This window comes from Larimichthys crocea, chromosome XVII, assembly GCF_000972845.2.
Source record: "Larimichthys crocea isolate SSNF chromosome XVII, L_crocea_2.0, whole genome shotgun sequence".
NCBI lineage: Eukaryota > Metazoa > Chordata > Actinopteri > Sciaenidae > Larimichthys > Larimichthys crocea.
This window is the reverse complement of record NC_040027.1, coordinates 18,604,819-18,621,161: the sequence shown is the minus strand read 5'-3', so window position 1 is coordinate 18,621,161 and position 16,343 is coordinate 18,604,819. Positions and strand designations below refer to the sequence as shown.

Below are 16,343 nucleotides of genomic sequence, written 5' to 3'. Positions count from 1 at the left end.
CACATCTGTATTTACTCTTCACGTTCTTTCATTATTACAATACAGTTTTCATTTACTACAGTACATAAATTAAATATACTCCTTAACTATCTTTGGAGATAAGGCATGGTTTATCTTCATATATTATTATGAACAAAAAAAAAAGTATTTTAGTCAAACATAACATATCCACAGCCTGACATAGTTTATGCCTCTGTGCTGTAGAACCCTACTGTTGTCCATAAAGTGCTAAAACACACCACACGCCATATTGCTGCACTGGGTAACATATTCCTCTAGTACGGCTTGTCAAACTAAGGCAGTGTAAACACGGAGCTGTGCTTTGTGAGCATGCTCAGTGGTGTCTTCCGGAGATCACAAATGCAGTAACTGAGTTGCTACAAAATAATTGACACTGGCCGTGTTCATTATTAGTGAAAGAGTAAGTCACCCAATGCATCATTATGGCCCTTTTATTTGTGTCAGGGTAACACTTAGGGACTTATATAGCATGAAGTTACAATAATTAATAAAAAATGTGTGATTTTGGTGTCTTTATGGGATTGATATAAATAAAATAGCACCAGCTTTATCCTTTATTATTGCCTCCCGTTTCATTTTTAATCATCACCAAGAGGCTCATTTACACAGTGAATATAATTAAGCAGAATTTAAGCTGCGCAGTATAATATGACCACTTTATTATGAACAGAGCTTTGATTTACCTTCACCAGACGCCATCTTGCCTGGGAGACTTGCACCTGACCTGTTCAGGCACTACAAGGCCACAGAGCTCAATCCTACGGCTCAAAGCCACACATCTTCAAGGGGACTCGGACAATGGGAAAGAATAATGTCTCAAACAGCACTGCATTGCCTCTCGCTATCAGCGGGATTATCTAAAGGGAGAAGAGCTATCTGCCCCGAGGCTAAACACACTTTTGTTTTCCCAAAGCTTTATGGCTTCCCTCGGCTAGACAGAGAATCAAAGCTTTCAGTGAAATATGTGGTAACGTTCACCGCACAGGACATGGTTAGGAAAGACAGACGTTCCCTTTTAACACACAATTACAGATCCAGTGTTAAAAAAAAAAAAAATTACATTTTGAAAACATCCTTCAGCAGCAAGTAGACAAAGCCGCAGCTCCTTGCATTGCATTGTGTTTGCCGCGTGATAAACTTCTCCGTGTGTTATTGTTGCGATCGGTGTGTGAGCTGCAGCTCAGCAATTAAAGCAGCACACACTTGAAATGCTCTTAACAGCGCCAGCTGCCTGAGATCGATGTTCACCTTGACTCAGGTGACTTTCCCTCTCTTGGAGGTATCGATCAAAGATGACGCCACAGCACTGAAATGGGAAAACAACACTTGTGTGTTTCTTTCACTATTGGGAACCGTTTTCAGCTGTTTAGCCAACTGCGCCATACAATGTCACATAGATTGTAAAGTATATGTCAATAGAGGTAGCCTCTCGCTTCAAAACCTTGGAGAGAAGTTAACAAATGATCCCTTATCTATGCCCCTCTATTTCTTCCTCCCCATCATTTTAGTGACTTGCTGAGATCACCTTAACATCCTCTCGGGGCAAACACGGCAGTTTGGTTCTTAATCCTTTTACCAGAGGTGATTTTTAACAACTTCCTTTAAGTCAAGTCAATGGGACTGAAGCCTGATCCACTGCAGAGGCTTCCTCATGCCCGGTAAGCCTTAACCTTGGAGCCCCCTCCTTCCCTCCCCAAGAGGCTCAGGCCAACAGGGAAGGCGATGGGGAGGGGAGGCAGGCCGGGGGGTGCCGGAGGTGTGTGGAGAAACCAAGGACCTGCCACATTATATGCTTTAACATGACTGGCAAATCCACCACGGTTAAACAAACTTAACCTTCATTTGTGAAACGGTGCAAATCAAAGGGCAAAAAACGACTTGTGCAAGTAATTACCACCGGGGGAGAGCAACAGGGCAAAGGAAGGATGGAGGGAAGAGAGGGTGGGAGGGATGGGATGAGGCGGTGTTGGGGATGTGGGGGTGGGGTGGTCGGTCTCAGGGACAGCTAGGCGTTAACAGGTTGAATGGAAGGAAATGGGAATCATTTAAGGTGAGGGGCATTTTTAATGAGTTTGCTCAGAAATTGATTTTCCACTGTAATCTTTTATTTATATGCGGCCGGCAGCGTGTCCTCGGCAGAGTAAGGGTCAGCCCTCAGAGTGGCCTGTCAAGGCCCCCACTCCTTCAAACAACACCCCAAAGTCCAGGGAAAATGGTATTCTAGCTAAGGCAAATATTGTCCTGTCTTGGCTTAAGGGGCGAAAAAGCTGTTTGTTCTAAAAAACTTGCTCTTCACTCTTTTTTTTTCTTCTTCTTTCAACGTTTAAGAGGAGGCTGTTAAAGACAGGAAGGCTCTCTCTTGAAAGATAAGTGTAAAGTTAAAATTGAAACAAAATTTGCTCTGTAATTAGTTAGACCATTCAATTAATATTGATTAGAAACATTTAATTCATCTTAAGAGGATTTTGTAGCATCGTGCCAGAACCAGTTTAAAGCTGTATCCAAATTACACTGACTCTACTTTAGACATAGTTTGATTTATTTCACTTTATTTGTACTGATCCATTTTCGAATAAGTGTCAGAGTCTGTACAATATGTTTTATTTATGGGGTTGACTATATTTATTTGCCCTGCTCTTTTTAAATATTGATATGTATCTTTTAAGTGTTTCATGAAACATTTATATATCACAGATATGCATTGTAGTCGTAAAATGTAGTTTATTTTAAATCAAACGCTTTCAACTGATGCATTTAAAAGACTGGAATAAAAAAAAATAAACCATGATATTCCTGCTGTTATTATTGTTATTAACTTTTAATTATAATTGTATTAATAATTGTATTATTCTAATTATTAACATTAAACAGTCTGACATAAAATAACATTTCTTATTCTGAAGGTGCTCAGAAATCTGAACTGTAATGGCATAAAATACAATATGTACAATAAATGTTTTGTATCGTTAAAATGTTCTCGCAATAGCATAACCTAAAATAATTAGACATCAAGTTTTTGCTGCTTTGCTTTTTCTGTCCATGATAATGTATTGAATATTGCAAAAAATTGTGCAGTTAACAGAGAAATTAATTCTAGTTATTGTTTATACTTAATTCTAGTTATGATTATTTGTGAATATACTTATGTCTACATATTTTGTAGTCATTTCAAAATACCTTGTAAACATTTCCTCTCAACTGTGTGCAGTTTGAATCAGAATTCATCTAAAATGTATTATTAAATATAATTTATTGGATTAATTATCACATGACATTTTTTAACGTATTATTTTTTTCCCCTTAAGTTTATGATTTAAGCACTTTGTATTCAGATGAGGTATCCAAAAAGAAATGCTTACCTCTGTGTGCAGGACTCTGTGGCTCAGGTTGTGAGGCCTTTAAACTGTTTCCCAGAGACGCTTTGTGCCATTTGGTCTGTTGTTATTTTGTGACTCTGACGCCACCTAGTGGTAAAACTACTAATTACAGCAGTGCAACTTATTCTGTGTGTTTTTGAAACCACCTTTTATATTTAAATATTCTGTGTGATGAGTGACACTATATCGATAATTTATTTATTTATCTGTTACATTGAACACACAGATTTATTCTGTTCAGCCAGAATATTCTTCTTTTGATCTTTAAGCAGTTGTTGTACTGGAACATATGGGTCAAGAGTCTGAGCACAAGGGCCCCGAGATGACACTTGTAAGGCAAAAGCATTCATCTTTCATTTTTCTGTACTCATGTGCAGACTCTTGTAAGTGCTTCTCCAACTACTCGGTTGTATAGCCGATGTGGACGGGTGTTTCTTGTCATATTTCTGTAGCCACTTTTTATACTAAATATATCATCTCCTTTACTTTAAGAGTGCTGTCTTGTTGATATAAAGTACAAGTCCAATTTGAGACCATTTACTTCATGGTCTTCAGGGAAAATATTCTGTTAATGGCTCTGCAGACTCACCAAACAAGATCACAGCCAATAAATCTTCTACCTGTCACTGATATGAACATATACATTTAATGTACAGTAATACAGTTGCCCTCATCCACGCCTTTATTAAGCTTTCACTGGGCACTAAACTGTCATCGCTTTGACAGGTTTCAAAAAATTCTGGCCTAAATTACACTAGAGTAGGCCAATTTGTTCATAATGGCTCCTTTGACACATTTTAACTGGTCTCTTTATTTTAAAGAGAAAGCATTAAGTGTGATGCGTTCACCTGAAGTTACATCATGCTCAGTACAGTGTGACAAACCCAACGTCAGTGTGGAAACTAAAATGACGTCGTCCACATCATTAAAAAGCTGTGACTCAAGTCAGCCGACACAAACTTGTTAAAATGGTTATACATGTAACATCAGAGCTTTGCGGCTGTTTGTTAGTGACCAATAATCTCTGTGTTTTTCTTAACATCTGTGTTTTCAACATCTTGTCATACTCTCTCAAGGAAAAAAGATATATGCCTTTATCCAACCTTCTTCACTGCATTTGTCTTGAAATATTTTATCCTGATGTCTGAAGATTTTGAATTCATGGCGCATTACCCTGACAGGCACTTGTAAAGTCTCTCGCAGTCCACTCTGGAAAGTGTCCAATGCAACTGAAGTACTTGGAGCAGAAACACGAGGCGATTGGTGTTGTATTACTTTTAACCAGAAGGTGGCACTTTGGGATTACCTGTTGCACATGGTTACCCCTTCTGCACAATAATCCCAACAATTTGCAAGTTGTTTTCAGTCAATTATTTCTGGGTGTTGGGTACTGTATACAAAAGGTGTTTATTTCATAGTCCATCAGGTACATTTACTTTTATTGTTGTGTTTTATGACACATTTTAAGCATTATAATTGTCTGATTTGTGATATACACACATTACTAGATTTAACTTTTAACAATGGCACATTTACCCTGGGGTCATAAATGTGCGTGTACATTGTCACAAATAATTTAATACTATTATAAATAATAAATTGATTAATTAATCAGTATTCAAATAATACAGGGGGAGGCTGCTGTCGATTTTTTTCTGTCTAATTCTATCTTGCCTCCAAGATTTGGCCATGTCAAAATGATCTGAAGAAAGAAATCTTGAAACACTTTGATAGTTTTCAAAGTTTATTTTTTCATTTATCTTCAAAAAGCAAGAAAATATACTCTTTTATTCCAGAATTAATAAATATACAATATTTTTTTTTATGAACAAAATGCACAATTTACAAAAGTGGCAACTGAGTGCTTCACCTCCTACACAGTACTGCCTGACTGTATGCATTCAACTCGTTTATCACATAACTGTTATTAGTATGTTCTATTCTCATTATTAAAGTCTTCTATACAGTATTACAGCTTTTATTAGGTAGAAAGTTCCACCACACAAACGCTTTAAAATTACAGGTCTTCATTATGCTATGTGTTTTTATTATTTATTCTACCATAATACTTTCATGAGGTTTGAAGACTCCAACGTCCAACACAGTCCACTTGTTGCTTGTTTCATGGCTGAGAGCTTATTCCACACATATGAGACGTGACAAGACTTGGCATTTCGGCAGGCTGGAGCTGATCCCTCCCCTGTAGGTGGAGGCCGACAGCAGGATTGTCCTGCCTCAGGACGTCGTGTCCCCCATCCCTTTTCTCCGTGTGCTGGCTGATGGTCATTCCTTGTGTATCAGGGACATTCCACTGCTCTGGTGTGGACGCAGTGGTGTCTTGAGTGTTTGTCTGTGAGATAATGTCGCCTTGTGGTCAGGAGGTGAACAGTATGTGTGATAACAGCCAGGCTAAAATACAAGACAGCGTGAGTGTGCTGTGGACTAAGGCCGGTGGGGCTGAGCTCAGATTAGGCGGAGTGGAGGCGGACGAACTGGGATGTCGCTCTGTGGCGTAGTTATCAATCTGTCTGTGCTGCTCTTCATGGGTCAGTGGAGGCTCGACTGTCAGGTAGCCATTGATTATCCTCACATTGGTTGGTGAAGTAGTGCTGGAGTAGAGAGGACACACAAAATCAGGGTTTAGCTTGCAACTATGATCATTTTGATCAACAGAAGAACAAAAACGCCAAAGGTTCAGTGATCCCAGCTTGTCAAATGTGAATATTTGTTGAATGTCTTTGTCCTATGTGACAGTAAACATAACATCTTTAGATTTGCTCTCAATTAGAGGACAAATACGACAGTAAACTGATATCTCACCTATCTCCAATGCGGACCCACAGGTCACTGAAGAGACGAGGTCTGCCATGGCCGCGATGGCCTTTGCGAGGCCGTTTGTGTCTTCCGAATTCCTCCAGCTGGCTCAGGCTGTCGGGGAGCAGCATGTGTGGCAGCTCCTCATCTCCAAGGCCGGGCATGTTCTCTGGGTCCTCCAGCTCTTCCTCTGTCTCTGGTGGACTGGTGGAAGATGTGTCAGTGGCCTCCTCACTGGACCCGGCTGCAGGCTCTTCAGATGGTTTGCTGCTTGAGAAAAGAAAAAAAACAGATAGAGAGGGTATGGAGTCAGTTTATACTCATTAAAAGCTCATTCTTTGAATTTTTCTCCTGTATAAATACAATCCTCTGTGTACTCAAAGGCATTACTTAAACATTTGACTTATGGATGTGTCTCTGGGCTGATATGAAAATATCGGACTGTTTTGCTTTTCTAAGATTTCAAAGTGGCTGCTGGCGAATGTTATTGTTTGTGGTTTCTGACCACTCTATTGCTTTCCACTTGCAACTCTTAACTTCAATCAAGGACATGAACACCACATAGGGAGCCTTGCCCTATAAACACTAGCACGGAGTGGCAGAAATACCCAGCAGGCAACACTGGAGGAAGTTGTAACTCTTGTGGCCGTACTGTTGCGTCAAATCTGACATCTGTCCAAAGCAGACCACCCAGAAATAACCGGCCTCTCCTCGAAAAAAACATTTGCCATGCTCTTCTTTCTTCCACCCATTACTCAGACTTTCTCCTTTCTTGTTCTTTTCCTGTCGACATGGCTCGCATGTGACTCTGTGTTTCAAGGTAGAACATTAGAAAGAACGTACTGTACACATCATGTGGGGGAGTTTCTCTGAAACGAGCAGTAGGAAATCAAACATTTCCTATCCTCGTATCTTTTAGATTACAAAATAATTTCTAAGCAAGATATTATTGACTCATGATCTGAGTCATGGTTTCCACTGCTAACTCATGATTAGTTTTGTCTCTCTGGTCATCATAAATTTGATGGTCTGCACTTATACTTTTGCAGGCTTGAACCCCCCCCCCTCCCGCCTCTTCGGTCAGGGTGATGATAGCTCCGGGCCTGCGGTCAAGCTACTGTGAAGCCAAACCCAGCTGCTCTGTCTGTCAGTCATATAATCACTCATGAAGACCTTTTGCCAATCGGTTCTGGTCTGAGGCTAACAGCTTTCATAAACACCTCTCATTCAGCCATCTTGTGGTGTTTTTCCTCGCCTGTCATGTCACCTTGTATCAGGGAGCTAAATGCGCCTGAGTGCATGCACACGTGTGAGTGTGTGGTCGCGTGGTTGCGTATGTGTGTGTGTGTGCATGCGCGTGTGTGTATGCAGCGTACGCAAGTGTTTTGTGACCACAGTAAGTCAGTCCACTTGTCGGCTTTTAAAACCAGAACCACTGGCTAAAGCCCACAACTCTGCAAACAGGGTAGAGAGACATAGGCAGGATACATTTGCAGCTGGAGTTCACAGTTAGAAGTTTCTACAAGACAGACGAATGGGGATGTATTTATTCGTTTTATAGAGATGCCACTTGTTTTCCCTTTTCACCCTATTTCAAGTGTCTTTTGTTACTATTTTATGGGCCCGTGGATCAACCCCCTAGGTGAGACTGGAGCTGTTCTGTGCCAAGGAATGGCGGTACACACACTGGGATATTAAGAGGGATTGTAGAAATGCTGCAGGATGCCAAGCCTCTGTGTGAGTTTGAGTGTGTGCGCGCAACCCTGCTCCTTGGCACTGTGCATCACTCAACTCACCCTGCGTGCGCATGTGCTCGTGTGTGTGTTTGTGTTGATCGTGGTACCAGTGGCTGCTGAGTACAGGGCAGACACAACTGGCAGCTCGCCTTTGGCAGGCAGGGGAGAGAGGGAGAGGGAGAGGGGAAGGAAGGGAGTGAGGGAGGAAGGTGAGGGAGTTGATGAGGTATCAAAGGATTCCTGCATAGCTGAGCTTTATTTGCTACAGAGCACAATTTGGAAATAGCTCCACTCTAGAGAGAATAAGATGGATGTGGACTTGTTTCTTTCTTTCTCTGTTTAATGGGCTCTGTTGATGTATGTCTACATGTATCTGCATGCCTGCCAAAATCTAAGAGTGCACAAATGCTCTGTTTAACAGACCTTATTACTATAACCTTGTCGGATCTCAAGGTTTCCACTGTAATCTGTGACTGATTACATGCACAAAACTGGAATCATCCAGCATTAGCCTCCAAAATAAAATAATGCAGATGTTCTGTCATCATTTACAACCAGATTCAGTCATGTCAAACAATTTTAGGTTGTCATCTGCTTACTCACTCTGTGACCGGCTCTTTGTGATCAGGGGGCATGTGGACGATCTCGTAGCCCTCCTGCCTCAGGATGTCCAGCACACTGTGATTCCCCAGGAAGTGACCTAAAGGCAGACAGAAACGGCAAAAGTCACGATAGAGCCGAGAGAAGCAAGCCAGAGTTAAAACCAGTTTCGTGGTGAGCATGCATTTTGTCTGTATAACTAAAACACTTAAACATTTTGGATGCTAATAGATAGATAGATATTTTATTGATCCAGAGGGAAATTCAAGTGCCAATAACAGTTGTTAAAACCACTGTTAACTAACCGAGTAATTCTTGTTTTGTATATAAAACCTTAACTATTTTTGAGGGTGGCAATGCTGTTGGCAAAATCTTGTGCAGCCATTCGTGGTCCCCAGAAGATAAACCCTTAAGACTTTCCTATAACCTTTAACTGTGGGCAGTATCACCATCATGACGTAATGAATTGTAATAACTTGTGGCTTAACATATTGATTGATATTCTTTTTGCGTCATCCTCAAACAACTTGCCCACCAAAGATGATATTCTTCCATCCAAGGTGTAGGGATACTAAGGATACATTGTTACAGTCCTGCTGCAGATAGAAGTAAGAAATAGCATGGTGGAGGATCTGTGAGATAACAAGGACTGTTCAAATGCAAGGTCGCTCTTCATCTCCTGGGCCCACTTGTTGCTCTGTAATGACCCCATATTGTCAGCACTCAACCTCCTGCCTCCTCTTCGCCGCTCACCCACTTTCTTTCACCTTGTGTATGATTCCTTCAGACTAACATCAAACATGCAGGCCCCTGCCCCACACTGATAAAAGCCTTTTTTTTCCCCCCTCCCATCAGCCGATAATCCTGCGTGTCACTCAACCCAGCAATAAGCTGTAATATAGCCTGACATCACTGTCACTAACTCAAGAACTCATATTTGTGCTCACACATATACACAAACCTGCACATGCAAACATTTGCACACACGCAGGAATTCACACACTAACACACCTCGGCTCTCTCCTCTAGCTTATTAACGACACGTTGACAATATTCAAGCCTCTTACTGGCTTTTTTGTCAGGGCCCTCTGCTCCCACTCAGCTCCTCACCTCCTGCCAATTTTATCATTATAATGTTCCTGATCATTCCTGCAAGTCAAAGAAAGAGGCACACGGTGTTACACTTTCTTGGCAGCCGAGTTCAAAGTCAGCGCTGGGATAGGCTGTGGAGTGAAAGGGGGCTTCTAACAACAACAGAGTGTCGGCGAGATCAGATGGGATTACACAGAGGGGAGAGTGTGAGTTTTTGTCTGGGTGAGGGTGTGTGTGTGTGTATGCTCTTATTTGTATGCAGACTAAATATACTCATGATGGCAGGAGTGAGGATTTATTTGATATCTTTATTTCTGTCTGAGAACTTTGTCAGTGTTAGGATGTTTAAACTGACCTGTGGGACAGCAAAAGAATAAAAGTTGTTTATGATGGACTACAGTTGCAAGTGATGTTGTCAGTGTCATAAAATATAGAGAGTCGAGAAGAAAAAGATTATTATGGATGGCAGTGTTGGTCTTTCAGGCTGGATTACCATTAAAACTTTTCATAGATAAGCAGGGTACCCAGAGGATGAATCCGTAGGACTTTTTTGATCCCTTGTAGCACCTATACCTTTTGTAGCTAGTTGCCGCAGCAGGTCAGAGTTTTCACCTATCAAGTGAAATATCTCAATATCTACTGGATTTTTTAACAGACATTCGTGGTTCCCAGATGATGTATCTTATTGACTTTGGTGATGCCCCTGGTGCTTTAGACTTAAATTACACAATAAGTGATGGATGGATTGCTATGAAATTTGGTACAGGGGCAGTGTTTAGCTCAGTTGGTAGAGCAGCCGCCCCATGTGCGAAGGCTCAGTCCTTGCTGCGGAAGCTCAGGGTTTGAATCCGACCTGTGGTTCTTTCCCGCATGTCATTCCCCGTCTTTCTCTCCCCACATTTCCTGTCACTCTTCAGCTGTCTCTATCAAAATAAAGCTTGAAAAGGCAAAAGAAAGAAATTTGGTACAGATGTTGTACTATGGTGGAAAGCTGCTAGACTATGTGGTCATGTAATCTCAATTTCTGTCCATGATGAATTATGACTGATGATTGTTTGTGTGTGGTGGCGTGTTGTTGACCGGGTATCTCTCCCCAGCAGTGGGAGTACAAAATGATTTACTGAAGATAAGCAAACTGTCAACAGAGATGACTCTTATCAAGACAGAACAAGTAGCAGGTCCTTGTAGGTGACCATGTGAGAGGGGTGTACACTTAACAACAACAACAACAACTAGAGAATAGGTAAACCTCCGCCTGTGACATATGTTATAAATAATATGATGCTTTGCAAACCACCTCAGGCTTTTGTTCTGCTGAATCAAATAAAAGTCTTTATTGCTCTGGAGACTTTGTCTCCGTGTGTCATGACTTTGAGTCTTTTAGCATCATCATATCAGATTGACATTATGAGCATATTAGTGTAACACTGGTTACTCTTAGCGTTAACTATAACTTGACTTTTACTCATTTAAATGAGTTTCGGGCTGTGGGTCAAGCGAAAGCACGGGGACAGCTTCTTCTGTGTCACGTTCGTCTCAACTGTAGGACAACTCAGCACTGACCAACAATGTGATACATCACGTCAAGGTTGCACTTCATATCACTCTGCCCATATACACAATCACTTATGTTACAGGTGAGGTGTACTATGGAATGTAGTATCTTTACTGAAAGAACAGAGTACAAATGGTTATCATTAATTAAATTATATTAATTTTCTAACTCAACCTGAGCAAAAATCATGTATTCTCTAAAATAAAGCTTCACAAAAAAAAAATCATCTTACATGAGCACTTAAAAATGCCATATTTGACAAATTCATTGGAAGTAGCTAGTTTGTTTGTTTTGTTTTGTTTAAGTTAAAACATTATTATCTATAAGAACATTACAAAAATGTCCCACTACACAAATACCTGTGAATAATTTCTCCTTTAGCTCTCTGACATTCTTCCCTGTTTTCTTTCAACCCTTTCTCCAACAAGACACGGGGGCCAAAGTCAGCTCATTCAGTGACTGCATGCTGACAGATTCAACCACCCTCATATCTGTGTCAAGCAGCTATTTCATTAATTTCTGCAGGCCGGGGGCAGAGAAGAACACCTCCTGTGTGTTCTGCCGGGTGTGAGGTCAAGCTGACTGTTTGATGTGCTGACTTGATTTCCTCCGCTCTGCTGTCATGCATAACACACCCGGACAGAACTGTGTGCGTGTGTGCTTGTTTGTATGATGAAATTAGTAGTCTTCCTGCACAACCGGCAGACGACCACATGTTTTTAATTACAAAGACACACCTGCTGTAAATCTGACATTCTTTAAACATTCAATCTGCTCAGTATTCCTTCCAGTATACCCCATTTGTTGTTTCCAGGATGCTGTAAACATGCACCCACTCCTTAAACAACCTACTGTACACACACACACAAACAGGCCAGCAGTGCAAACACTTTTGTCTGCAGCGTAGGGCAAAAAGAAGGCACGGATAAACTACAAACAGCTACAGACATACACTTATGCACACGTGCTCCCTAACATACACAAACAAACTGTCATTCTCATTGTGAAAACCACCATTTCTCAAATTGTGGTAACTTCCATGTTTGAACTTAAATTGAGGGATTGCACAGTTCCCCTTGAGTTGGTGCAATTTGTCAAACAAACAAAAATGTTTTTGAGTTCCTCAGAAATTGGACTTGAAAAAAAAAAAGCTTATTCAAAAGCTTTTCATCTGTGTATTGTTTGTTTCTGTGTGTTTTTTGTGGTTCATCCCTGTGTCTGGGTGAGTGACGGGGTACAGAGATAATAGCTTTTTCCATACACAAGACTGAGTGTGTGTGTGTGTGTTTTTGTGTGTGTGTGTGTGTGTGTGGGAGGCTGGTCTAGTGTGTTTGTTTGCTGAGTATCTAGACAGTAAACAGTGTGGTGCTTCTGAAGAAGACATCAGGCCCAACAAACAGCTCCATTAGCCAAGATGTAATGAGAGGTCAGCTGACTCCTAATTGTCTCCCCTGCTGCGTGCTGCACTCGTAGGCTGACTGCACCAGCAATACACTGCGAAACATGCTGCTGCTGCCTTTGTGTGTGTGAAATACACATTACTAATTCAAGTTACTTAAACTATAATCTATGTCTCCTGAAAGTTTTTCATTTTCGGGTGTAAACATCAGGCGTCTGAGAAGTGTTTCCTTCGGCACGCAGGAAAGGATGAGTACTTAAAGGTCCCCTGTGTACAATTTAGTGGCATGTAGTGATGAAGCGGAAACTTGTCCAGGATGTACCCAGCCTTTTGACCAATGCCAACTAAGATAGGCTTCAGCCCCCTGCGTCCGTGATAAGGATAAGAGGTCATAGGAAATGGATGGATGGACATTTGCAACCAGATGAATACCACTTCCCTTGCAAGCGTATCAGAGAAGGTACAATGGCTGCAAAATGTCCTATCTAGAGCCAGTGTTTGTTTTTTTCTATTCTAGGCTACTGTAGAAACATGGTAGTGCAACAAGAAAGAGGACCCACTCCTTCAGTAGAGGCTCATTCTAAGCTAACACAAACATAACAAATGTTATTTTTTTCGGTTACTGTACATTTAAAACTGGAATTTTCTATCCTTAGATTACACAAGGTCACGTGTGGGCCTTGCGGTCTTCGGCAGTATTAGTTGTTTGGCTTTGGTTGAGAACACCAGGTGCCAGTCTATCTCTCTATCTCACCACACTGTGGTGGCCAGGGTCGAAGAGACCTTTTGCTGCCTTCCTAGACATAATAGATAAACAGACATCTGTGTCTCCAGACTAGAATATGCTGACAATAACACCTGCATGAGTAAAAACATTCTCTTTGACTAATTCTGGGCGTATGGTATTTGTGGTGTTATCTTGGGGTTTAAAGTCTATCCACCAGCATGAGTTCGGCAGAATGTGAGACCGACTCAGGCACTTCTGATGTAATGTGAGAGTGTCTCTAATTCTCCTTGATCAAGCGTCAATAAACAATACAGCATAAGACATCAGAGGCTCCTGAACACTTTGTTCCTTTCTGACCTCACCACTGACCACTGACTTCAGCAATTTCTCCACAACAAAAACCATGCCTGTGAATATTATATTCCATTTCTGTTATTAGGTCTTCCTAAATCTTACACACTCGATCTTTAAATTAAAAGAAATACAGCAAAAACGCTAATTATGGGGTGTCGATTCGCTCAGTTGGTAGAGCATCTGCCCCGTGAACAAAGGCTCAGCAGTGGCCCAGAGCTCGAATCCGACTTGCAGCCCTCACTCTTCAGCTGTCTCTGTCAAAAAAATGTTTTAAAAGGCCAAAAAAATATCTTTAATTCTTATTTTTTCCATATGCTGTATCACCACCAGTTGCATGTTGTTTTGATGTTTTACAGCTGTGAGCAGCTCCTCTATTCCCATGATGAATGTTTTTTATGGTTATGTTTAGGCATTGACTCAGAGCACTCGGTTAAGGTTAGGGAAAGATTGTGGTCTTGATTAAATATTGAAACAGTCAAAAGTGACTTGAAGCATGAGAGAGGATGTGTTTACTTACTTATTAACATTTAATCGAAACCAAATTTTTTCTTTAACCTTAATTAAAGAGCGTTTGTTGCCTAAACCTAACCACGGGCTGGACTGTAATGTGTATGCCCACCATTAACCCCAAACAACCTCTATTCATCACTTCCTTTTCTCAAAAAACATGCCATTGAATCCACAGTATTTATATTTTCCTCACAATATTTGGAGGAACAAATGTGTGGTGTATAACCTTGATTGATTTTTTTTTTTGTATGTGTATAGATCTATAATTTTTTTGAAGTACTCACTTTATTTTCTAGTGTGAACTACATACTCAAAGCGTGCTTAAAATGAATAATTAATATGTCATATGGGATTTGGACACAGCTTCACTCTCCATCATCTACATCACAGTGTTTAATCTGGCAAGTGATCTGTGGCTCCAGCTAAGACAGAAGCAACGTAACTTGTGGTAATGTGGCTTTAAACCACTTCCAACCACTTTCACATATCACCCGACCCTCTGGTCTTTCTTGCCGCTCTGCTGTCATCACTCTAATGAAGCAGATATGCCTTAAATATTTTTCTTTCCTTAAAATAAAAAAATTAAAAAAAATCTGCAGTAGGAGGTACCGTGACTTTTTGCACTGTGTACACTACCTTACAGGGTGTTTCCCCTCCTGTGGCTCCTGAGAGCAGAGTTAATGACCCAGTTACTCCTCTGTTTAATAACCTCTCCATCCTGATTTCCACTTCCAGTAGCAACTCACTTCTGCCTCGGTCTGTCTGTGTTTACCGTAGCCGCCTCTTCTCTCAGGACAATCTCTTTATCTGTCTGGTTTTCCAGACTTAATCATGTCCTCTCTGCTTGTCTTGTTGTCTTCCATCATATTTTTGTTTATGTGCTTCTTCTCTCTCCATCCAAGTTTGTTTATGAAGGCATTAGTGTGTGTTGCAAAAGAAGGCGTTGCTGCATGTCTCTCTCGTGGCCACCCAGGCTTGATTCCAGCCATGTCAGCACCTCTTCATTCACACCTGTACTCCTCCTTATATTTCTCTGGTCTCAATCACAGGGTCAGTCTGACCACGCCAACCTTTACATGTATTCATCCTTTCCTCTCTACATCCCTCTGGACATCCTCCAAAGTGCAATGAACAGCTGGTAGTAGTGCATGAGGAGAATGGAAACTGAAGATTGATCCAAAAATGAAGAAAACTCACAGGAAGAGAATTATGTTATTTTTCAGTTTTGCACAAACAAATGTGTTCGCAATTAAGACTGTGTAAACAATGGATCAACTGATGCACACTCGCGGTTTTAAAAAACTCCCACATGGCTTGCAAGCAGACCACCTCGTATGAAGACTACAATCAGAGCACAAAGGGTAAGAAAATAGAGAGAGGAAACATGAGGAAAGAGAGGAAAAATGGGGAATTTACTGGTGGAATGAATAAATAAGAAGAAGAAGGTCGCAGACAGGTTAGACAGAGATTGGGCTGAGAGAGTGGTGGATGCAGTTGAGAGGACGAAAAAGACAAGAGTGTTGATCATTGGGCGAGAAGGATTGCATTGACGTACATCCTCCATCCAGCCAGAGTGCATGCTGGGTACTGTTGCTACATGATGTATGATCTAAACAAACACAAGCTGTTGCCTCCCAGCTATTGAACAACAGATGAGAGAAGATGATGGAAAATGGAGAGAAAGAGAGAGAATACAGTGGAGACAGAAGCCGCGAACACAGAGGGAAAATAAAACTACTGTAGTTGATGAGGGTGTGTACCTTTTTAGTTTTGTTTGGAAATGTGCTGCCGTGTGTATACGGGCTGAGATGATGGGGAAAATTCCTCTCATCTCCATGTGTTTGTGAATGTATGCGTAGGTGTCTAATGGGTGACAAATTAAAGGAAAAACTAACATGTGAGGTGTTGGACCACCATGAGCCACCAGCTTCAATGCTCCTCTTCTCTTAACTCCACTGAAGCGTTGAACACCAAATATTCCCGCATTCGACGTTTTAAAGGTGAGAGTCAGGCCTAAATTTCCTGTAGTGTAAAATGGATTAAACTCTGTGTTTATCTGGTCTAACCAAGTGTAAACCAACTGTGACGTGGACCCGTTGGTTTGTGAACAACCGCTTTGAAGCCTTGAGTTGGCATTAGGGCTGCAGAAATCACCACA

The 16,343-nt window shown here is 41.2% G+C and overlaps 1 protein-coding gene across 1 annotated transcript in view; it reads right to left on the bottom strand.

The window, feature by feature from the left end:
- Nucleotides 1–5,196: 5,196 nt before the first annotated feature.
- The window catches only part of trabd2b (TraB domain containing 2B), a 63,950-nt gene continuing 52,803 nt past the window's right edge, over nt 5,197–16,343 (bottom strand). The window contains exons 5-7 of the mRNA XM_019279549.2: nt 8,552–8,648; nt 6,219–6,479; nt 5,197–6,007 (exon numbers count right to left, since the gene is read on the bottom strand). Coding sequence (XP_019135094.2) covers nt 5,773–6,007; nt 6,219–6,479; nt 8,552–8,648 — 593 coding nt within the window. The 3' untranslated portion in view covers nt 5,197–5,772. The remainder of the gene's footprint in view (nt 6,008–6,218; nt 6,480–8,551; nt 8,649–16,343) is intronic.